General features: G+C 38.6%; 1 protein-coding gene across 1 annotated transcript in view; it reads right to left on the minus strand.

Annotated features, from left to right (window-relative positions):
• Positions 1-6,869: 6,869 nt before the first annotated feature.
• The window catches only part of CAPN3 (calpain 3), a 337,900-nt gene continuing 318,909 nt past the window's right edge, over positions 6,870-25,860 (minus strand). Inside the window, exons 23-24 of the mRNA XM_053697721.1 lie at positions 11,997-12,055; positions 6,870-10,974 (exon numbers count right to left, since the gene is read on the minus strand). Of these exons, the coding sequence (XP_053553696.1) occupies positions 10,948-10,974; positions 11,997-12,055 (86 nt within the window). The 3' untranslated portion in view covers positions 6,870-10,947. The remainder of the gene's footprint in view (positions 10,975-11,996; positions 12,056-25,860) is intronic.

Raw genomic sequence — 25,860 nt, forward strand, 5'->3', positions numbered from 1 at the left:
GGAAATTAATTTATCAGGTAAGCTTAAATTATATTTTTGCCTAAGGTTGTTTCCTGCCTAATTTTGGGACCTGGGTGAGGATAAAAAAAAAATAATTTTTATGTATGAAAGGGGATTTGTTTAATTAGACACTCAGGTGTAGGTACACAGAAACGGGTGAGATCTGGCTCTTCTACCCCCGGTTGGGGCGAGCAGTTTTGTGGTGATTAATATTTTACTAGCGGCACCAGATTCTTGTAGTCTCATAAGTGATCCGGTGCATGCTGTTTGAGGCAGCCATTATACTCCAGGGGAGTGTCTAGACCGCATTTCTATATATGATGAGGGACAACAGAGCCAAACCAAGGGATCATGTTTGCTGAGATCGTGGCTTCACTGACATGGTCTATGTGGCGCCTTTCTGCTACGGCCCTATCCTAACAAGCTGGAAGGCCATCTCTCTGTTTTGGTGCGCTTCCCCTGAGCTTGCTGTGTATCGCTGTGCAGTCTTCACTTGGCGACGGCGGCGTGAGATGTAGTCTGTCAGGAGGTGGAGAGTCTCCTAACGGGGCTGTATAGGGGCTAGAGGAGACTTTATTTATTCATTATTTTATTTTGCTTATTGGTCAAGCAATACTTTGTGGATATGGAATATTCTGACCTTAGTCAGGATAACAGTCCTGCTCCATTGACTCCAAGCACTGTATGTCCCCCCTGCCCAGTTGTGTAACTCATGCCTTACATCTGTCCTGCGCTCTAATTCTGGGGAGCATAGTACCTAGATGCCTGCGTCTCCATCACCAGCATTACCTAACACTGCAAACACTGTGGCATCTCATATATCTAACAGCCCGGATATGCCTGTACTACAACAAATTATTACACAAGCAGTACTCTGTGAACTCGTGCCTCAGACTACTTCTGGGGTCTGTGCCTTAGCTCAGGATTTTTCAGCCCAATTAGTCGGCAGCTACTGCTGTCTTGAGCACTTTGTCTATTGCAAGTAAATGGAAGTGGAAGCTTAAAAACATGGTAAACATGGCTCTTCTGGGGTTTAGTCCAGTACCTCTCTGGAAAATACCGTGACCAGTCATGCTCAACTTTCTGAAGAGGAGGAGATATCATCCTCTGATTCCTCAAAAGAAAAAAGAAAAAATCAGGATTCAGAGGTGGTGAATTTCAGATTGAACACATGAGGTATTTACTTAAAGGGACAGTATACTGTAAAATTGTTTTTCCCTTAATGTGTTTCTAATTACTTTTTTTTTACCAACTGCAGAGTATAAAATGTCTGAAAATTTGCTTTTTAATGTTTGTGTACATAAAAAAGTTGATTTTTTGTTTTCAAGCCACAACCTTATAAAATGGGTTGAGCTTGTTGGGTATAATCAGATCGCATTACTTTATCACATTGTGTTCATATACATGCTTCTTTATCTTATGTTCATAAACCAAAGACCAATACTTGGACTGAACAATGGAAAATTAACATTTTATTACCTTATCTCTTCTATACCCCACTGGGAGTGTAATTTCTTCTGCTGGCTGTGTTTACACAGCTTATCTATAGCTTGGACCTAAGGCCAGAAACTTTCAGAATAGGTGGGAATACCACAGGCTAAATCAACTATTTGCAATGCCAATATAAGGGTAAAGGAAATACTTGTAAACAATTTAATACACTCCAGCAGGTAAAGTGGATTATTGGGAATACATTAAAGGAGAGAATTTTTTTTGGGTAAACTGTCCCTTTGAGGTTTTGTATAAACCCGCTGAGGAAAAACAGATACACAATCTGGAGATTGTGTATAAGCTAAAAACCCCTGAAGTGTTCCCAGTACCTTCACTGGTAGCGGACATAATATCCAAGGAATGGGAGAAACCTGGGGTTCCCTTTTCCCCTTCAACTTTTAAGATGAGGTTTCTGGTTCCAGATAATCATTTGGAAATGGGGAATACAGTCCCTAAGGTGGATGGTGCTATTTCCACTCTGGTGAAACACACTACTATCCCCCTAGAGGATAGTACTTCCTTTAAGAATCCTATGGATAGAAAATTAGAAGGATGCTTAAGGAAGGTTTTCCTTCAGTCTGATTTGCTTTTTTAGGCTGCTGTAGGTATTGCAGCGAGTCATGACTCAGAGTAACGTGCCCTCTGACAAATCTGATCCTCCCAGGAGTACCTGGAAACCGAACCCGGTGTGGGGCAAGAATAAGCAGCCCAAAAAGTTGACCCCTGACAACAAATTGAAATAAAGGGTCAGCCCCCGACCTGAGCTCAGGTCAAGTAGGGGGCAGATTATCTTAGTTCCAGGAATTATAGGTTCTGTCTGTGCAAGACACATGGGTTCTGGACATGGTTTCCCAAGGATACAAAATAGGGTTTTGTTCTCGTCCCCCAAGGGACATATTCCTCCTCTCAAGGCTTTTGGGGAGGACAGCCTTCCTCCATTGTGTAGAGGATCTAGTATCCATGGGTGTTATCATTACAGAGAGGGGAATGGGGTACTATTCCAATCTGTTTATAGTTCCCAAATAGGAGGAAGCTTTCCGTCCCATTCTAGATCTGAAATTCTTGAGGGTTCCTTCATTCAAAATGGAAACCATCAGATCAATCCTTCCTCTGGTCCAGTAGGGTCAGTTTATGACCACCATAGATCTAATGGATGCGAATCTGAAAAATCCCATCCACAAAGATCATCATCAATTCCTGTGTTTTGCCTTCCTGGACAATCATTATCAGTTCATAGCCCTTCCATTTGGTTTAGTTACTGTCCTAGGGGATCTTCTTGCAGTAGTCTAATTGCAGGGGATTGCTGTGGTGCCTTACATAGACAATATTTTGGTTCAAGTGCCATCTTCTCATTTAGCAAGCTGCTCTGGTATCTTTGAACTCATGGCTGGAAAGTAAATCTGGAAAAGAGTTCTCTCATTTTCAGCACATGAGTGTGTTTCCTAGGGACCATAAAAGATAAGCTGACTGCCCTATAAATGTAACCTAGTTTGGGGAATGCATTGCAAGGGGTGAGACAATTAGAATTAAAGGGTCTAGTCAAAATTAAACTTTCATGATTCAGACAGGGCATGTCATTTAAACAATTTTCCAATTTACTTTTATCATCAAATTTGCTTTGTTCTCTTGGTATTCTTAGTTGAAAGCTAAACCTAGGTAGACTCAAATGCTAATTTCTAAGCCCTTGAACGCCACCTTTTATCTGATTGCATTTGACAATTCTTCACAGCTAGAGGGTGTTAGTTCATGTGTGCCATATAGATAACATTGTGCCTTCGCCTGTGGAGTTACTTATGAGGTGGGACTGATTGGCTAAAATGCAAGTCTGTCAAAAGAACTGAAATAAGCGGCAGCCTGCAGAGGTTTAGATACAGTGTAATCACAGAGGTAAAAAGTATATTAAAATAAGTGTTATGCAAAACTGGGGAATGGGTAATATAGGGAATAAAAATTATGGAGTAGACTGTCCATTCAAGCAAAAGAAATCAATAAGTGAACAAAGGATAAGACACAAGGCAAATGCTGCTGTAATAGTGTTTCACTGTTTCCCTTTTTTTGTAAAAATACTCCATATCTTCATGTTCCTTTTGCTACCTCTTGTCTCTGTAACAAACTGTATTATTCATTGACTCCTTCCCCCTCACACTCTATTCATTGGCCCATCTCTTTTTTTCTCACCTCTCTTTTGCTCTCATGAGCTTCACACATTCTTAAACTCTTTCCACATCCCAAAGAAACTCTCAGTATTGCAAATCTGTATCTCATCTTATGTCACTCTTCCTCTTGCTCACACCTTCGATTGTGCTCTCTGGAACTCTTACTCTGCAACAAACTCACTTCTATTTATGACCTCTTTATTACTCACTCCCTTAACCTTCTGGCTCTTTTTAGCTACACCGTAGGCCTGAAAGCAGATAAGGAGGTGGTGTAGGTATTTAACTTACCTCTAATTGCACCTTTCAGGAACTGCAGCACATCTCTTCCCTCACATTTTCTTCTTTTAAAAGCCACATTATTTACTTGTTTTCTCCTCTCTCTTTACATGTTTATATATTGCTCCACAGCTCTTTCTTGGTAATTTTGCTGCCTGGCTACCTTATTTCCTCTCCTCAGACACCCCTGGCCTTATTCTTGGGCATTTTAACCTCCCTATTGATAATCCTACTGGCCCTGAAGCAAAAAAACTTCTTCATCTTACGGTCACAATAGACTGATTCTCCCTCTCACAAAGATGGGCACTGCCTTGATCTGATTTTCAGGTATATATGCACTATCTCAAACTTCACAACAAACTCCATGGAAGCATTATGTCACTAGATCAACTCAAACTCTCTCAAACATCTGCTCTCTTCCATCTCCTTTTCCTGCCCTGTCCAATCTATCTGTCACTACAACTCCACTATTACTTCAGTCCTTGATAATTTGGCCCCACCTTCTATAGCTCGCAAATCACACTCTAATCATCAGCCCTGGCATACTGCCTCTGCATATGTTCCCGCATTGCTGAGCGACATGGGAGAAAGTCTTGGTGTTTCATTGAATTTCTTTACTTATAATTTATCTTGAATCATGTCCGCCCGACGTTGCTAAATGCCGACAGCGTATGCTGCGTATTTAACATTGCACAAGCTTGTGAAATGCTTGTACAATGCCGCCCCCCTGCACATCCATGGTCAATCGGCCTCTATCAAGGGGTGTCAATCATCCGGATAGGTGGCAGACAAGTTAAGCAGCAGCAGCGGTCTTATGATCACTGCTTTTTAACTTTAGTTTCTGGCGAGCCGGAAACTTCGGGTGGAGACAACAGCATCCACTGCTTGTTAAATCTAGCCCTAGGTCTGCTATCCTGCCTTCAAACGTAAAAGGGTTTTGCAATTTACTCAATTTATTTAAAATTGAACATGTTCGCTCTCTTTTAAAATAAGTATTATTTACTTTAGGATTTGAGGAGTTTAAAGCTCCTGATGATAAACCTTGTAATCGTTTAAATTCTGTATTTTAAACTTCTGTTACTACTCCTGAAGTTTTTCCTATTCCAGACGCCATCTCTAATGTTATCACTAAAGAATGGTCTACACCTGGTACATCTTTTAACCCTTCTTCTAGGATTAAAAAATTGTATCATTTACCTATTGCTAATTTAGAGCTTTGGGAAACAGTTCATAAGGTTGATGGGGCTATTTCCACTCTTGCTAAACATACTACTATTCCTTTGTAAGACAGAACATCTTTCAAGGACCCTTTAGATAGGAAACTTGAATCTTATCTTAGAAGAGCATATTTTTTATACTGGCTATATTCTTATACAAGTTATATCCATAGCTGATGTTGCAGCTGCTTCCACCTTTTGGTTAGACAGTCTAGCTCAGCAGTTGTCTTCTGACCCTGAATTATCTAACATTGTAAATTTACTTCAACATGCAAATTATTTTATTTGTGATGCAATCTTTGATGTCATGAAAATTAATAGCAAATCTATGTCTTTAGCTATTCTTACTAGAAGAGCTTTATGGCTTAAATCTTGGAATGCTGACATGGGCCTCTATTTACCAAAGTCTGGCAGACCTGATCCGACAGTGCGGATCAGGTCCGCCAGACTTTGCTGAATACGGAGAGCAATACGTTCTCCGTATTCAGCATTGCACCAGCAGCTCTTGTGCAACGCCGCCCCCTGCAGACTCCTCTCTTGCTGACTTTGGTGCATTCTGGGAGATGCTGCTCACTTCCTGCACTTCCTTTTATAGCCAGACTGGTTTACATCATCCATGTGAGACAGGATGCAGTCTCAGAATTGTGATGTCATCACTTATTATTTAAAGGGCCTTTGTTCAGTATGCTTTGCCCTTGCGTTGTCTCAGACCTGTTTGTGAGAGCTCCTGTGTATTACCTGGCTGTCTGACGTCCCTCCTGGTTCCTGATCCCTGGCTTGTTCCTGACTCTGCTGTTCTCCTTGTTCCTGATTCCGGCTCGTCTAATTTGTGATTTAGATAGAGCAATACCATTTTAAACAACTATCCAGTTTACATATATTATCAATTTTGCTTTGTTCTCTTGGTATCCTTTGTTGAAACAGCAGCAGTGCACTACTGGGAGCTAGCTAAAGACAACAGGTGAGCCAATGACAACAGTCATATGCATGCAGCCACCAATCAGCAGCTAGCTCCCAATCGTGCATTGCTGCTTCTGAGCCTACCTAGGTATGCTTTTCAACAAATGATACAAACGGAAGCAAATTGAACAATTGAAGTCAATTGGAAAATTGTTTAAAATTGCATTCCAGCAGGCCCATTTATCAAGCTCCGTATGGAGCTTGAAGGGCCGTGTTTCTGGCGAGTCTTCAGACTCGCCAGAAACACAAGTTATGAAGCAGCGGTCTAAAGACCGCTGCTTCATAACCCTGTCCGCCTGCTCTGAGCAGGCGGACAGGAACCGCCGGAAATCAACCCGATCGAATACGATCGGGTTGATTGACAGCTCCCTGCTGGCGGCCGATTGGCCGCGAGTCAGCAGGGGGCGGCGTTGCACCAGCAGCTCTTGTGAGCTGCTGGTGCAATGTTAAATGTGGAGAGCGTATTGCTCTCCGCATTTAGCGAGGTCTTGCGGACCTGATCCGCAGTGTCGGATCAGGTCCGCAAGCCCTTTGATAAATGGGCCCCTTGATCTCAATCATGAAAGAAAATATTTCAGTTTCATGTTGTTAATCAAGTCTTTATCACTAATGAATAATTTAATAATTTAAACCAAACACATTGTTCAGTGTTGTAACATAGTCATTGTATATTGTAACCTCTATCATTTAGTCTGTGTGCGCTGTTTACTTTAAATAATGAAATATATTTCTGGAATAGATTTTGCTTTAAAGAAGTGAGTAAACAACATTTCTTAGACATTTTGTAATTTTAGTTTTTTTTTGTTTGTTTTGTTTTTTAAATGAAAACTTACAAGGAAATATTCATTATCCTTAACAATGGAATAATCAGTATCTATTTTTTTTTAATTAGAATAGCAGACTGTATTCTCACACTTCCACATAAATATGTATCATGCAAACAATCACATTTCACAGCATTTCTTCTATTATAGTTAAATAAAAAACACACAAAAAATATTTAAAAACTCACATTAAAAAGTGTTGACTTTCTGATAACTTTGTCATAAAGCCTAAGTGTATTAAAAATACTATATGATATATAGACACACTCCAGAAAACAGAAATACAAAGGTAAATGTATCTGATGTCAGTGCTATGAAGCTCACTATCAAGTACAATCAACTTTTTTTAAAGACACTTTTGGATGATTGATCGGCCCTGCCAAGAAAAAAACAGCAGCAACATGACAAGGTTTAGTTTATGTGCCAATGACAGCATTGACAAGTAGGGTGTTTGTTGAATAGAGTTCCAAAACTCTGAGGATCAAATAAAATGGTGTTAAAACATCATCTTGTCTTAAAATTAACAGAGTATTTGTGTTCTGAGAGAGCACTTATCTTTCTGTATTTATTTGTAATATGACCCTAGGGATGATAGGGGAAACCAGACACTGGACTCCTTGCGCAATGTGCTTAGAAAAATTTGGCTGCACCTTATTGACGAGACCCAAGGAAGGCAGAAACGATCATCTGGAGTTGCCATTTTCCTTTTTAGAGAGGGATTGCCTGGACTAACCTTGTTAGGCGGAATCAGACTGATATACTTCAGGAACGTTTTTCTCTGTGAAAAGCACAATGCGGCTAAAAGAGGCTACTCTCAGGTATTAAATCGCCATAGAACAATCTATTGAGCACTTCTCTTTGTATGTGTTTGTGGTGATTAGAAGTTATTTTAGCTGTCACAAGTTCCAAAAAAGCAAACAAAACACATTTAATTCAAATTGCAACATTGCCATTGTGAATTTTAGGCAATTTGTTTGATTCTTCCATAAACAAATTGTAACCTGTACACTTTTGTATGATGATATTAGATGTGCAAGTATGTATGTACTGGTTGCTTTTTTACTGATGATAGGAACAAATATTTACTACTGAAATCAGTTCTAGTCAGTTTCTGTATGGTCTAAGAATACAATCTATGCACATTGTCAGGGCCACCATCAGGGGCTGACAGGGGTGACTCCTGTCAGGGGCCAATGGGCCAGGGGGGCCCCCATGAGGCAAGAACTACATTTTGGCAGCCACCAGTGGATACTACAGCAGAGTGCTAATTGAGCATGGGAAATGTTATTACAAGGAGTAAAGTATTAGCATTTGAGAGAATTTCTGAGTATGCACTAAACCACTATGCACATTGTGAGACAGACTTGGCACTTTGTTTGTACAGTGTGTGCCTGAGTCAGAAGGCAGATCACTTTCATTTGCAGAGGAGAAAGGACTTACTTAGGAAATGTTTTTTATTTCTTTGTGCAATTTCGGATTGTAACTTCAGTGTGGTAGTAGTTGTATGGTGGGGTCAGGGGTCCATAAAAACAATTTTTTTTTTAGCAGCAGTGTATTTATTATTATTTGACAATGCTGTAGAAATTCTATATTTAAATCCATGCAGAAATGTTTCCTCCTCAATACACAAATGGTAGGTGCCCTTTTGGCAGATATGCATTTTATTTATATATATATATATATATATATATATATATATATATATATATATATATATATATATATATTACATTCCAGTTCCCTGTCCCTTTATGCAAGGACTTTCCAGATGCAAGGAGGCATTTTATCTCTAAGATTTTACATCTGCATAAAATGTTATACTCTCAGACTAAGATTGCTCAATGTTTGAAATGAGACAGGTTAACTTAAAACTGTTCAGTTTACACTACAGCTGACTTAATTTTGAAATACATACCAATAAGCCTAAAGCCTGCATTTAACCAGATCTAATGGTATGAGTACCACAGCTTATGGTTCCACCAAGACCACATTGAAGTGGGGCTCTTGGTTGGGGAAAATGGGGAAAAAACAAACATATGTCAACCTTTTAAAAGTACTTTTCTTCATCTAGCCATCTACCCAGATCATTAATGTACAATTTTGAATTCACAGAATTTTTTTTGTTTGCACATTTACAAATATGATTCTTTAAAAAATGATCTCTTTTAATTTCTACAATTTTTTTTATCATGCATGTCACACACTGTTGATTTAGGGGATGCAAGGTGCATAAATGTTTCCTCCTGTTAGTGTTTCTGTGGGTGTCTGTGCTTATGTCTTTGTACTTTGGTTTGTGTCTCTATGAGTGTGTATGTATTTTTTTTCTGTGGGTCTCTCTGTGAGGGTGGGTGTGTATGTCTTTGTGCATTTTCTTTGGATGTCTGTGAGGGTGTGTGCATATGTCTTTGAGCTTTTTCTATGGGTGTCTCTGTGAGGGTGTGTGTATGTTTGTCTTTGTGTATTTTCTCTGGATGCCTCTGTGAGGGTGGGTGTGTATGTCTGTGTTTTCTGTGGATGTCTCTGTGAGGGTGTGTGTTTTCTGCGGGTGTCTCTGTGAGGGTGTGTGTATGTCTTTGTGTGTTTTTTGTGGATGTCTCAGTGAGGATGTGTGTATGTATGTCTTTCTGTGTTTTATGTGGTTGTCTCTCTGTGTGTGTATGTTTTTGTGTGTTTTCTGTGGGTGTCTGTGTGTGTGTATGTCTTTGTGTGTTTTCTGAGGCTGTCTCTGTCGGTGTTTCCTTGGGTGTATGTACAAGTTTGAGTTTGTGTGTGAGTCCATTGTCTGTTCCTTTTTAGGACATTTTGACCTTGCTACTGATTATTCACATATTTCTACAGACTTTGAGACTAATGAGACCTTTCCGGAAGTCACCAATCCACCATTTAACCTTTAAATTATTGTTTAGGCAGTTCAGGGCCCTTCCTTTCAGCCACTGCCTTCTGTTGTCATCATTTAGTTGGTATCTTCCTTTACAAAAAGATAATCAGAACTCCATATTTTGTTTTCTAAATCTCCTTTTTTTTTTTATACAAAACTGTAGTCTACCTCATTACTTGTCAGGTCAATGTAAACAAGTGCTGAGTGTCTGTTTGGGTGTCTGTGTCTGAGTGTGTTTCTTTGCGTGTCTGCTAGAGTGTCTATGTGAATCCTTATGTGTGAGTGTGTGTGTTTTTCAGTGTATGAGTGTGTCTGTGTGTTTGTATGTTACTACCTTTACAACATTTCCAAGCTTAAATATACACTTAAGAATAAAGTGCATATATTTGTTAGTTTGGTCAAAAATTGCACATGTCAAAGGAGGGGGGGGGGGGCGGGGGGTTGATCAATGGTTAAGTCAGGGGCCCCAAAATTTCTAGTGGCAGCCCTACACATTGTTAGAGCATTATTTTTCTACATTTATGTTTATGCCTCTAACCTTCACTCTTATTTAAAAGTGCCCTCACCAACTGGAAGACATAGGGGAAATGTCTTTCTTTTTTTTTGGCTGAACTCACTAAGTGAGGTTGCTCAAATGTGATGTTTGTATAGGAATTTGCTAACTTAAAAAATCTCTTTGTGAGATTGTTGTCTTACATGTATGTACTCTAAAGAGATTATAAATAAATACTGAAGACAAAAAAAAGTTGCCCTCAGTAAACTTACATATGTAGGGGAGTATATAACTAAAGACACAACCTGTTACAGTTTGTGATTTTATGTCACATGACAGATTTTCACTCATATCCTCCATAGCTTAATGTATAGGCTTCATAAATGATCTACAGTTCTGCTGTTGTATAACAAAATGTAGCTGTGGAGTGTATGTGACGACCGTGAACACAACGTCAACAAGTAAATTATCGTTTCTGGGGATTTTTTTTCATTAACAATAATCAGGATGAGCACATGAATGAAATGAATATGAGGTAAGTGTGAAAAGTTCTGTCCAACAGAGAGATCCTGGGACTATCCTGAGCTGTATCCTTGGGTAGGAGCAAATCGGTGAAGGCAGCAGAATCTTGCAGGAGCTGAATATGCTTGTATTAAGCATACATAGTAAGCTGTAACCACTAGATAAAATATTAAGACAAAAAAAAAATTTTTTGTTATTGGTCAATAACACACTGAACTAATTTATTAATGCTTCTATTGCTATATTGAGAATTCCCTTTACAATATTGATGAGGCAATACAATGTAATTTACTGAACGTATTATTTAATATTTCTACCATAATGCCAAGGGAATGGAACATATATGTATATATTAAAGGAACAATCAAGTCATGAGTCAGATAGGGCATGCAATTTTAAACATCTTTCCAATTTACTTTTATCATCAAATAACCCTGTATGGGCAGTAGGCCACTAAGGCTTTTTTGAGCTCTGTTCATGATAAAGGGACAGTCAATTCAAAATTAAATGTTCATGATTCAGACAGGGCATGCAATTTTAAACAACTTTCCAATTTACATAAATTAAAATTTAAACTTTCATGATTCAAATAGAGCAAGCAATTATAAACAGCTTTCCAATGTATTTCTTTTATCAAATTTGCTTTGTTCTCTTAGCACCATTTGTTGAAAAGTAAACCTCAGGAGCAGCATTGCACTACTTGGAGCTAGTTGAACATATCAGATGAGACATTACCTAGGATTTAATCTCACCTTACCAGGGATTTACATTTTACAAAATTCCCTAACTGGTTAGCTCAATCTCTTTATATTTACATTCTGTTCTTGAGCCAGTGCACCAAATGAGCCTTTAATGGTCTAGTAACTATATATCCTCTTTGTTAGAGTAGCTCATCTTTTTGAAGGAAAATTTTGAATCTTATTACAGCAAAATGTGAGTGCACATTGATTTAATACCTAAATAGTATTTGACTATTTATATGTTCTTTTTGTTTCTGGAGACTGAAGATTACTATCACTATTTTTTTGTAAAATCATACAGCTATGTTTTGCTAAATTATTACATATTGTGATTTTATATAGACCATAAAAACACGAATGCTTAATACGTTTCTACTTTACTATGACATTTGGAATTATTTGATAATTATCTTTAGCAATTAAAATGGTTGATTTTTACCTCCAAGACATTGAGCTTAATGATACCATCTCCATCTTTGTCAAATGCATTGAATGCCCCTGTAAAAACAAAATGAATACGCTATTTACCGGTATGTACACATGATATTGAGCAGGTTATTTCTGACAATACAAGTCTAAAATGGACACTTGTGTCTATAATTTTGACGTCCCCCAATAAGACTGTAAAATAATAATCTCAGAATATTGAGAATTGTTGTTATTACAGTTTGGAAAGCGTAAAAACTTATGCAAATATAGGATCCTAAATTTTATAAAAGAGCAGTTGAGTAAACATCAATTCAAATCAGAATATCATTGTAGAAAATATATACCTGATTGTTGATTGATATTGATAACACAATACAATATAAAATGTGATTCACATGTGAATGTATTACTGATCCTATGTACAAAAAAGAAAAGATTGGAACCTAATTATAATAGTAGGGTTGTAAAATATCTCCTTGTGTGTTTTGCAATATATTATATATGATTTGTCAGCAATTATTATTAAACACACAATGAGCAGTGCGTAAGCATTTATGATACAATTCAATGCGGTTTATGACTACACTTACTGAAGAAGCAGGGTAGTCAAACAAAAAAGAGATGCTTATATACACTGATATGATTTCTTTATTATTTATTGTAGAAAAATAATTACTGTGCCATGAAAGACTAACAATATAGTGTGTTAAAAATTAACCTTTATTAATATTATTTAAAAAGACAGCTTTAAGTGGATGATAATACTGCCCAGAAAAGTTAAAAACACTCTCACTGTGTTTGGTGAGTATTCAGCATGTACTTATTATGCTTGGAAATTCCCACAGATCTAGGTGCCTCTAAAGAGCAATAAATTGCAAATTAATTGTATCATAAATGCTTACGCACTGCTCATTGTGTGTTTAATAATAATTGCTGACAAATCATATATAATATATTGCAAAACACACAAGGAGATATTTTACAACCCTACTATTATAATTAGGTTCCAATCTTTTCTTTCTTGTACATAGCATTGTATACCTAGTTTATACATACTAGGATTCTTAGACGAACCTATTATGCTTGGAAATTCCCACAGATCTAGGTGCCTCTAAAGAGCAATAAATTGCAAATGAGAAATTTACAGAAGAGCTATTCTAAATAGCATAAGCCCATTGGGCATGTATAGCTCTTAATAGTATCTGAGTTGTTATACTACTATATATTGAAAAATATATATGCTTAATTTCTTTGTGCTGCGGCTAACAGATTACTAAGTGGCCTATCCCACTCTAGGATTGCTAGTATGTCTGGGTATACAAGTTAATTGTGTACTCACGGTGGTAGCAACCTATAAGTAACAGAAAATAATGATTAACTGTTTAAGGTAATTCATTTATACCACTGCGATGTGGTTGGTAAATCTTAAATCAGTGGAATATAAAGATATAATTATATTATTTGATTGACTGGCTGCTCCGTTAAATAGCACAGGTAAAGGTATTAAATGACATAATCTTACTCCTAATACTTATTGAGTAATACCTGGAATAGTATAAGTAGTACTGCAGGATATGCAAGAAGTTACCATCAAAGATATATATTGATTAATCTGCTGTTGTTACACACAGTAATCCCTTATTTTAAATCCAGATATAATTACTGATCTCTTACTTATATAATTACCCCAAGCATCGGGCTAGTAAATGTTTACCAGTATTGTAAGGATTATGCAAATATATAAAGAGCTGTGTGGCTGGATTAATTCTTAACCGTAGTGTGAAAGGATGGTTCTTTGTAGCGTTTGTATTCACAAGTGCTTAATCCTGTCAGTATTAACGTAACACTAAAGTTGTGAGATAGAACAAAAAATGATCAAAAGCTATATCTTACTATTCCAGAGTACTAAGTATTAATCACAGATATATTATCAATGTTATTGTGTGCAGCGTAGCAAAGTTAAAGTATTGAGCATGTTTTCTTTTACTCCTAAATCAACACATAATAAGTATAACGGTCACTTGCGCCCTTGCAAGGCTTAAACGTCTAAGTCTAATGCTGATTTTTTAAATAAAGCATGCTGGTTTGTCTAATTTAACAACGAGTGAGGCTAGTTAAAAAATGAGGAGACCCCTGACGCGGCGTTTCACTAACGCTTCCTCAGAGGGGTTACGCGGGCCGACTAACATCCGGTCTTATATACCCATTGTGTTACTCTCCTCTGAGCCATGATTGGTCTGCGAGTTTGCTTGGCAATTGGATGGAATACATGTCACTCATCCCTAGTAAGGTGGAATTTATTAGCCACATGAATTATAGTGTGGCAACAAAGTTACTATAACAAGGTGCAGAATGTAACATTACATGTAAAATGGATACAATGTTGCATCATTGAAATTATGAAACTGATGTGAAGTACTCCACTGTACGTAGATATTAACAGGTATGATGATGTGAAAAATAAAAAGTGAAGTATGAAAAATAAAATCCTATGAACTCAAATGCCTACTTATCCTGTACTTGGAGATTTATTGAATGGAATTCCATATTAACAACAAATGAAAAACGGATTGTAAGCTATAACTAATGATATTGAAATAAATGTGAAAGTGGGTATGAATCATATATGATGTGCTGCTGCAAATTTAACAATACACGTATACGATGTATTGATTGTGATTTTGTGAATATTAAAGTGTTGTAGAGTGATAAAATATAAACACTATTTAAAACTCATATGTGAATGTGAAAAAATAATAATAATAAAGATGAGAATAAATATAAAAAGGGAAAAGTGTCATTAATCTTAAGTGAGAAGATTTTTTTAAATTCCTCTTATATATTCTAATGATGGTAGTGGGATCATACCATACATAGTTCTAGACAAATATATATCTAGGTGGGATATTTTATTAGAAGATGCTTGTGGTTTCTGTGATAGAATAAATTGTTGTGCAGAGACGTGAATTAAGAAAAAAATAAATAAATATAGTGTGATAAAAGTTGAAAAAATTGAAAAAATTAATTTATGTTGTGAAAAATAATCATAGAACACCTGGTGCTAGTGTCAAACACTTCTGAAAAACTAATTTGGGTTCTATAATTGCTGAATATATTTTCAAGTGGGAAATCTTGTATTGTTGTGACTCAATGGGAGTCAAGATTGCTTGAAGTTGCATACTTCATATATTTATTAGCAATAAAGTACTGTACTGTCGGAAATACATTTTTTTCTGTTTAAATAGTTTTTATTGGGTGTTACAATTTTACAACAAAGAGATAATTCTCTAAACAGCAAAATAACAATTAAATACATGTACACAATAAAACAATATTGACCCATTATTTTCTAAATTAAGGGGAGGGGTGGGGGCGGAAGGGGGTAAGGATGAGGGGAGTATGGGGAAGGAAAGTAAGATCCTATCGCATGTACAGCTTTTCAAGTTTCCATCGAGCTGGATTAATATAACCGAACTGAGCTTTATATTGCATAGCATAATATACACATGTTCATCAAACACAGCGAAATAGTCAGTTGCCTGGGTAAGAAAGGTACAGAGGGAGGGGTTACCTAGCTGTCAGTTGTGGGTACGGGGTCTCTGTTCCCATAGGAATAGTACATTGACTATAAAATCTTGTTTCCCAGTATACGAATAGTGCATCTTTTCAAGGGTCAGAACATGGTCTACTTCCAGAATCCATTTAGAAATGGAGGGTATCTCTCGGGTCTTCCATAATCTGGGAATCAGTCTTTTAGCACATGTCAGCATTAATAGAAATAGTTTTTTACGGTATGCACAGGGAATCTGGGGAACCTGGTTTAGAAGAACGGAGCATGCATTCAGGGAAATGTTAGTACCCAACACCTGGTTCATGTACTGCTCAATTTGCGGCCAAAAGCCAGCCAGACCAGGACAAGACCACCAAATGTGGGTCATAGAGCCTACCTCACCACACCTCCTCCAGCAACTAGAAGAGGCGTTAGGGTAGATGGCACGTAAGCGCTGGGGTGTCAGGTACCAGCGGGCCATAATTTTATAGTTCGCTTCAGCCATAGTTAGGGAAGTGGAAGATGTGTGTATATAATGGAAGCAGCGCTTCCAATCGTCATCAGATAAATTGTTTAGCAATTCCTCATTCCACCTCGCCAGGTATGCGGGACGTTGTTCTGGGAAGGAGCCCCGTAGGATATTATACGATCTAGACAGGTGTGCTTTTTTGATCTGGGGGTTGGTGCAAAGTTGTTCAACTGTGTCAGTGGTCTTTGTATATCTGGTTTGAAGGGGCTACTATGAATCGCATGTCTGATTTGAAAGTACGCGTACCAGTTTTGAAAGGGAGACCCCAGCTCTTCATAGAGCAGGGCTCTTTCCTTAATGCCAGCCGGGCCTAGGACTAAATATATAGGTAGATTTTGTAACAATGTATTTGCGCTGGTGTGGGTGAATAGGTCGTGCTGCAAGAATAGATGGTTACCCAATAGCGGAGTCAGAAGGGATACTGAGGAGGATACTCCTCTGAAATGTGTAAGGACATAGTCCCATGTATCAAGAGTAGCTTTAATGTAGTTATTGAGGTATGGTGTCTGAGGTCTGGAGTGTTTCGGTAGCCAGGCTAAGTCTCTCATGTTTTTAACTCTAGAGAGATAGCTCTCTTTCTGAATCCATACTTTATCCGGGGGAGAGTGGTTCCAAGAAAGTATTCTCGATAAGTGAGCTGCTCTATAATAATTAGTAAGATTAGGGACATTAAGACCACCGTCATCTCTACATAGGCCCAAGGTATGTTGTGCTATTCTAGGTCTCTTATAGGCCCAAATGAATGAATTTATCATTTTCCCTAGCGCTCTGAGATAAGTATTAGGCAAGGCCATCGGTAGGGTCTGAAAAAGATAGAGAAATTTAGGGACAATCATCATTTTGATGGTATTGATCCTGCCTATCCAAGACAGATGCCCCTGTCTGTGCCAGGAGTCTAACAATCTTTTAACCTTTTCTTGGAGTGCTATGTAATTGTCTGAGAATAGTTTGCGGGTGTCTTTCGGAATCTCCAAACCCAGGTATTTAAGTTTATCAGTGACAGTGAATTTTGTGAGTTGTGTTATGGCTTCTACTCCCAGTGGTGGTAAATCAAGTGGGATTAGGCCAGATTTCCCCATATTAACGGTGAAGTTTGAAACTTGTTTATACCCCTCAAGTGTTTCAATTAGGGCCGGTAGTGTCGTCTCTGGGGACTGTAGAGTGAGGATCACATCGTCTGCGAATAACAGGCACTTCTGGGTAACATTGCCAAAATCCAGACCTCTGATTGCTACATTGTGTCTGATTTGTATTGCAAGAATTTCCACTGTTAGGGCGAATAGTAAGGGTGATAAAGGGCAGCCCTGGCGTGTGCCATTAGAAATGGGAAATGAATGAGAGATGGTATCATTTATTTTAATTTTGGCGCTTGGATTATGGTATAGGGCCTGGATTCTATTGATAAATGAATTTGGGAGGCCGAATTTCGACAGGGCTTTCCACATAAATTGCCAGTCCACCCTGTCGAAAGCCTTCTCCGCGTCTGTGGAGAGTAAGACTAATGGAATGTGGTAGTCATGGGTGTACTGTAAGGAGTGTAGCAATCTAGTTGTGTTGTCCTTGGCTTCTCGTCCCCTGATAAAGCCAACCTGGTCAGGGTGAATGATTTTTGGTAGTATGTTATTTAACCTGTTTGCAAGGATCTTAGCATAGATCTTCATATCTATATTAATAAGGGAAATTGGTCTATAATTTCCGACAAGATCAGTTGCTTTATCTGGTTTGGGTATGACTGTAATTAAAGCCTCAAGCAGTGATTCTGGAAAAGTTATGTCCTGGTCTACGTCAGTGAACAATGTGAGAAGTTGTGGACTTATGTGCTCTAGTAGTAACTGGTAGAATTTGGCCGTAAGGCCATCAGGGCCGGGGGATTTGCCATTGGGTAGTGCCTGGATAGTGGTGATGATTTCTTGTAGAGTAATTGGGGAGTCTAAAAATTCCTTATCGTCATCTGTTATAGATGGCGTGTCTGTGGTTGCTAAGTATGAGTCTATGAGTTGTGATCTGTCTGGGGATGTCAAGGTTCTCAAGTTATATAGTTTGGAGTAATAGGAGATAAAGGAATTCGCAATCTTGTCATTATTACTAACAGTCACTCCCGGGGATTGCATGATAGACCTGATGAAATTAGCATACCTTTGTTTCTTAAGTGATCTGGCCAACAAGCGGCCTGCTTTATTATTCTCTATAAAAAATTTGGCTTTGGTGGTTAGGGCTCTCATATGTGCATTCCGTATAAGGAAATTATTAAGGGTGTCCCTTGCCTCCATGAGAGTAGCGAGTTTTGTGGGGGAGGTTGGGTCTAGTTTATGAATAGACTCCTGCTTAGTAAGGTCATCTGTCAGTGACGTGAACTGGGCCGATCTAAGTTTGCGCTGTTTGGCATTGTGCTTAATCAAAACCCCACGTATGAAACATTTATAAGCCTCCCAATTGGTTGAGGCAGAAGTGTCCTCCGGTTTATTGAAGGAGAAATATTCCTCTGAAAGCTTTTTTAGTTCGTCAATGGTTTCTTGATTAGTGAGAATAGTGTCATTTAGTCTCCAGAGAGAGGTACCCTGAGAAGCTTTATACCATTTGAACTTGGTGGTAACCATACTGTGATCTGACCAGGGTGTATGTGATATTTTAGAGTAAATAAGATTTGTCAAGAGTGCTTGGCTACATAAAATGTAGTCTAATCTAGAGTATGAATGTTGGGGGTGGGAAAAGAAGGTAAAATCTTTCCTATTTGTATGCGCTACTCTCCAGGAGTCAAACAGGTTAACACTCTGAAGAGCTGCACAATTATTTTTCAAGGAGTGGTTACGCAAGTAAGACTTCCCAGTAGATGTGTCAATGGAGGGGTTCAGAGGGAAGTTGAGGTCGCCCCCCAGAATTATCGGGCCTTTAGAGATATCAAGTAGGGTGTTGGCCAGAGACCTAAAAAAGTTTGGGGTGGGTCTGTTTGGTGCATACACATTAACCAAGGTGACGGGGATCCCATAACATAGACCAACTAAGATCAGAATCCTGCCCTCCTTATCAGAGTGTTTTTGTAGCAACTCAAAGGGGATGTTACGCTTGATAGATATGCACACTCCGTTCTTCTTGTGTGGGCCGGAATTACAAAAGTGTTTGTCATAATATCTTGTCGAGAGTGTGGGTTCGGCATGTTTTTTAAAATGGGTTTCTTGGAGCATAACTATATCCAAATTTTTCTTATAAAAATCATGAAAGGCAATAGACCTTTTTTCAGCTGACAAGAATCCTTTTACATTTTGGGTTGTTAATACTAACATGCCTTTTTCTTTGCTTGCCGGCATTTTTATGTTGAGCTAGTAGTTCCTAAAAAGGAGGAATGGCCTAATCCAGCAAAAGCTATATAGGATATCAAGTTGAACAGGTAAGGGGGGAATGTGGATAAGAGGGGGAAAGGAGGTAAGAGGGAGGCAGTAGATTGTTACGAACAATTCAGGGAGGATTGTTTGGGAGCTTTGGTACAAGCCGGGTGTTCGTCAGCTATTGAAGTCATGAGCGGCCTAGGCCGCCAGTTGTCCCAGACATCATGATAAGTGAGTCATTGTCTGATACAGTCAGTCTGTGAGGGCAGTATGGTGAAGTCACAAACTAACGATGTAACAACGGTAGTCGTAAAAGTAATAGGCCTTAACCTGTACTGTTGCATAAATTACAATGTGCATTATTCAGAGTGCAAACATATTAAAGATCTATTCTGTTCTATACATGTGTAGGTAACTAGGTGCTATTGTAACTCAAACAATATCTATGGTATACTTTTAGAACATTAACATAAAAAAAAATGGTATGAGCAATACATCACAACTACTTAAACTCAGGGTGTTATGGCGTAGTGTAGTAGGAAAACAACTTTAACAAGATCATTAAGAAAATAAATTAAGGCAGTTTACTTCTGTGGTATAAATGCCATACTAAATGCAGATAACAGAGAGCCTAGTAATCGTTAGTCATTTCTAAGCTATAACTTAAGACATATCGTTAATGTTACCCTCCTGCCATAGTATAGGCGGGTTCATCTGCTTCAGTTTGATTCGGAACCTGCAAACAAAAACAACAGATATTGTTTTGTCTCTTTAAGTCTTTTTAGAAAGTTCTCTTTAGAAGGCGTAGAATTAGGGCTATATCATATAACCCTAATGACTCAGAGGACGGTGCTCCACATGGGCCGTCAAAGAAGTTCATCCTGGGACCTCTTTTTCTATATCATCAGTAGGGGATGAAGTGGTCTGTCTACGTTTATGTTGCGGAGTTGGCAGCTCCGGGCCTTGGCGCCTTTGAGACCTTGGGTTATTTTGCTCACCCGAAAGCCCCTGGTAGGGCTGGGGGTCGTTTTTATCAGGCAGAGAGATGTTTAACAAGTTGCAGAATTTCCCCACGTCAGACATTGACGTGCATTCAATCTTTTTCCCATTCTTTGTGGTGATAATTGACGTAGGGAATCCCCATCTGTAAGGAATGTGTAAGGCACGTAAATGAGTAGTCAAAAACAGAAAGTCTCTCCTCTTTTGGAGGGTTCTTATTGATAGATCTTGGTAGACCTGAATCCTGTGTCCTCTGAATGACAATGCTTGCTGCTTTCTAGCGATGTTATATAGTTCCTCCTTTTGTTTGTAATGTTGGAAATGAACAATAATGTCTCTAGGAGGAGCATCATCGGCTGGTCTAGGGCGTAGAGCCCTGTGTGCTCTATCCAGTGGTATAGCCGGACTCTCTTCTTCAGGGATTGCCATCATCTCTGCAAAAAGGGCTTGCAAGTAGTCTTGAAGATCATTGTTCAGCACCATCTCCGGAATTCCCCGGAATCAGAGATTACCTCGTCTAGAGCGATTCTCTAAATCATCGATTTTATCTTCTAACGCCATTACCAGTTGAGTCTGCTGAGATTGCTTGGATGACAGACTGGCTACTTTTTGTGACATAATATATTCATGCTCCTCAAGGGAGTCAACTCTGCGCCCCAGGTCATTAATCTCTTTCTTTAAGTCTGCGCATTCATCCTTAATGCAGGATTTAACCTGCTCTATGAGCGCTTCCATTGCCTTGTAGGTAATCGGGGAGTCCTCTTTGCTCATCTGTGCTGGTGGAGAAGGGCAGCTAGAGTTATCAGTCATGTCGCATTGAATCTCCTCCATATGTACCTGTTGGGTTCCTGAGTCTTTTTTGTTTACAATCTGATCTGTGTGCCTAAAAAAGGTGTTAACAGTACTCTGTGTATTTGATGACAGTTTTTGACCTTTTTCACCTTTTTGAGCTCTCCTTTGAGACATCATAAGAGATAAGCCACAGCCTCAGAATTAGCAGAAGTATTTTTATCACAGGTCTTGCGAACACGGTTGGTAAATGTGCCCCTAGAACAACACAGCCCCCGGGGAGTTTACCCTCACAGGGTGATCACGGCAAAGGGTAAAGGTGATATGACCTGCTGTTACATGGAGCAGCAGGAAAGGGGAGAGGGCTATGAGCTCCAGTGGGATAGCAAGCAATGGCGTTTAAATAAACCAGGGTGTTAATCCATATCTGTAAATCCAGTGTGTGGTATTTTATCTGCTAGGGGATGCAGAGAGACAAAAAAAAAAGTCTATTTGTGAGGTCTTTAACAGTTGCACAGACTATAGGTTAATAGACTTATATTTATGTACTCCGGAACTGCAGGGATTGGAGTTGTTTTTTTCCTTTTTTCTTTTCTTTTATGTCCCTCAGGCCCTTCTCCCCTGGTATTGTCTCAGGTTAGGATTGAAGTTTTTACTGGCTCTGTCTGGGGATAACAAGCTGAGTTGATGATGTCGGCTCTATAAGTCAGATCTGGGATATATCATTGCTCTTCACATTGCATACATTGTCAGTGTTAAAGTTTGCGTGTCAGCATTGTACTCACATTATGCGGTTCCACGTGGCAGTCCGTTTTCAACAGCCCTCAGTCCAGTAAAGGATGTTGTGCATCGTCACTTGTTTATGTGAGACGATCCATCTTTTATTGTAGTCCGCCTCAGTACATAATTGGCGGTCAGTGTTAGACTGCAACACCGGGTAGGGCAGCTGGTGATCCGTTGTAATTGCCCGCTGCGTTAGAGTAGGCCTAGTCAGGAGAATGTGCTCAGCAGCATAGGCGCCGTTCCGTTTAGGCCTCAGTCCTGATCACCAGCGGTAGCGATGTTCTGGTCAGTTAGGAGATCCAGTGACAGCTCAAGTTGTGTACCGGAGCTTTACAACTGCATCGCATATCTTAAAGAGAGGTCTTGGGAGGAATTAGGTAGTTTTGCTGAGTGGTACACCCGACTTGCTCACGGAGCCTCAGTTTGTTGCAACCATCTTGGTCGGTCGCTCGCTCCGCCCCCCCGGAAATACATTTTTATTCCCTAAATGTTCAAATGGATTGTTTGTTCTTATAATATTTGAACACCTTATATTTGCACCTCCTGTATTGGTGTAATTTAAATGTATAAAATACTAGAACTGATTTACAGATAAACATGATAGTTATTGTAATCATTAAGTCCATATGGTTTTACGCTATTTAATAAGTGTATCCATCTACACTCCATTTTCAACAGTGTTTGCTCTAAATTGCCTCCTCTTATGCCGAGGGTGGCCTTTTGTAACACTGAGAATTTGAGTAACGAATCATTGCTGTTGTGTTTGTGGTAAAAATGTTTAGCCACACTGGTTATCTGTTTGTTTTTTTCCAGGTCCTTCTGGGCATTTTTGATATTTCTACTGTGTTCCATTATTCTAGTTCTGGCTTGACGTGTCGTCATCCCTACATAGTATAACTTACATGGGCACTGGAGGACATACACAACTCCTACTGTAGTGCAGGAGAAGTGAGCAGATAGTACGTGTTTATTCTCATACTTGTCAGTTATTTCCTTAATTTTCCACACTTTAGGACATGTGCTGCATGTTCCACATGGGAACATACCTTTGGATTGACATGCTCTCTTTGGCATGTGAGTGTAATGACTTGAAACTAGAGTATCTTTCAGATTTCTAGGTCTTTTATAACCTATGGATACTCTGTCTCCAATCTGACTAGATAGTAGAGGATCATTTTGTAATATATGCCAATGTTCATTCAAAATATTGGTTATTTGTTTGATCTGTGGGTTATAAGATGTTATCAATCTAGGTTTATTGTCCATCTTTTTTTGCCTTGGTTGTAATAGTTCTTGGCGGTCTGTTCGCATGACTTGTATTTTTGCTTTTTTGATGGAACGTTTACTATAGCCTGGATCTTGGAGTCTATTTGATAGTGTTATTGCTTCCTGCTTAAATGTGCCAAGATCAGAACAGTTTCTGCGTAGCCTGGTAAATTCACCTTTAGGGATGGCATTCAGGGTACATGGTGCATGGGCACTTGTGTGATGTAATAGGGTATTGGTGGCTGTTTTCTTTCTATATAAGGTCGTGCTTACTGTTCCTTGTGGATCTACTAGTATTTGTAAATCAAGGAAGTTTACCATTTGCTGACTGTACTCATATGTAAGTTTTATATTTAACTTGTTGTTATTCAAGGTGTTCATAAATTCCATCAGTTCCAGTTCTGGGCCTTCCCAGATGAACAGGATGTCATCTATGTAGCGGATCCAACAGGGAATGTACTGCATATATTTATCATTATCACACGTAAAAACTGTTAGGTTCTCCCACCATCCTAAAAACAAGTTAGCATATGTGGGTGCACATGCTGTGCCCATGGCAGTACCCTGTGTTTGCAAATAAAACCGATCTTTAAATGTGAAATAGTTGTGATGTAGCACAAAGTGTCGTAGGTCTTTGATGAATTGGTTATGGTCATGATTGTCAGTGACATTAGTACCTAAAAAATGGGAGATAGCTTGTTCTCCTAAATGATGTTTTATATTCGTATACAGTGACTCAACGTCCGCTGTCACGATAAAGGAATATGGTGTTAATACCATGTTGTTCAATTTTTGAAGCAATTCCATTGTATCCTTTACATATGAAGGTAGGGTATATAGATATTCCCTAAGTCTCTGATCAATATATTGGCTGGGTTTTTCAGTGAGACTTCCATTGCCTGACACAATGGGGCGTCCTGGGGGTTTATGAATGTCTTTATGTATTTTAGGAATTAAATAAAATGTTGCAGTAGTTGGGTGTGATTGAGATAAAAACTGTTTTTCTGTGACATTGATAATTTGATCCTTGTAGGCCTTTTCTATGATTTTATTATATTTCTCACTGTACATGTAAGTTGGATTGCCTAGCAGTTTTTTGTAACATTGATCATTATCCAGTTGTTTAGTGGCTTCTTCGAGGTACATGTTTCTCTCCCATAGGACTATATTACCACCTTTATCCGATGGCTTAATGATGGTATCATGCCATGTGTTGATATCTTTCAGTGCTTGTTGTTCTTGTTTTGTCAAATTGGAATGAGTTTTATGCACTGGTAATTTTTCTATTTCCGCACATACTATTTCGTGAAATACTTGGATTTGGGGTGATAAATTATTTGGAGGAATATATTTGGATTTATTTTTGATTTGTTGCCTCCAATCTTTGTCTGGAGATGTATTACCCATATTCTCTTCCAATAGATCTTGTAGACCCTTAGATAACACTGAGATGTGGTTTTTGTCTAGTATATGACTAGTCAGATTCACAACTTTTAAGTTCCCATTCTGATCTTTGAGAAGGGACTTGGCTGTCTCCTTCTTGTCTCCCTTTGGGGAGTGGTCTGTGGTTTGCGCTTGTTTGGCCTCGATTCTTGTGGTGCGTTGCTGCCAAGTATTGTGTTTTGCCTGCCTGTGGTTATACCTAAAAAAGAGGGAGCGCCCACAGATGTTGAAGGGGTTGCTTGCTCACTGTGTATTAGGGTTTGTGTTTGTGTTCTCGTGTAGGTTCTTGGTTGGATATTTATGTCACCACTGATGCTTTCTATGGAAGTGTCAGACTCAGAGATTTCAGTATCACTTTTATTTTGTTGTGATGTATACTGGTGCTGTCTGGTATTGCGAGAACGAGTGTTATACCTTTTTTGCCACTTATAGACTCTTTTGTTTAAATAATCATATTGATCTCTCTGGTATTTTTGTTTCTTGGTCTGTATAAGTTCTGTTTCTAGTTTATCTATCTCTGATTGATATTGTTTATAGAGGTTGGTAAACTTCTCCAAATTCTCAAAACTTTTCAGGCTATCATTATGAGTTTGTATTTCTACTTCCAAAGCGGCAACTTCGTCTTGATCTGCTTCTATTAGTATTTGCATCAGAGTTAGTGAACATGTTGTTAAGGCCTTTTCCCATCTTTCTATATGATCAGGTTTTTTAAGCTCATAGCCTGGGAACATTTTGATACGTAATCCTCTAGGGATTATTTTATCCTGTTGATACTTCTGAAAGAAGTGTAGGTTCCACCATCTCTTTGTGTGTTTATATAAGGTTTTATGTGATTGGCACTCATTAATTTGATCCTCTGCTACATTTTGAGGTGACTCAGTGGATATGTTAAAGATAGAATTAAAATCTTGTAGTCTTTTTTGTTGTCTTGCTAATAGATCATTTTGTAAACTCATTTTGATGGATCACAGTAATAGGTTCGTCTAAGAATCCTAGTATGTATAAACTAGGTATACAATGCTATGAACAAAAAAAAAAAAGATTGGAACCTAATTATAATAGTAGGGTTGTGACAGCTCAAGTTGTGTACCGGAGCTTTACAACTGCATCGCATATCTTAAAGAGAGGTCTTGGGAGGAATTAGGTAGTTTTGCTGAGTGGTACACCCGACTTGCTCACGGAGCCTCAGTTT

This window comes from Bombina bombina, chromosome 1, assembly GCF_027579735.1.
Source record: "Bombina bombina isolate aBomBom1 chromosome 1, aBomBom1.pri, whole genome shotgun sequence".
Classification (NCBI taxonomy): Eukaryota; Metazoa; Chordata; class Amphibia; order Anura; family Bombinatoridae; genus Bombina; species Bombina bombina.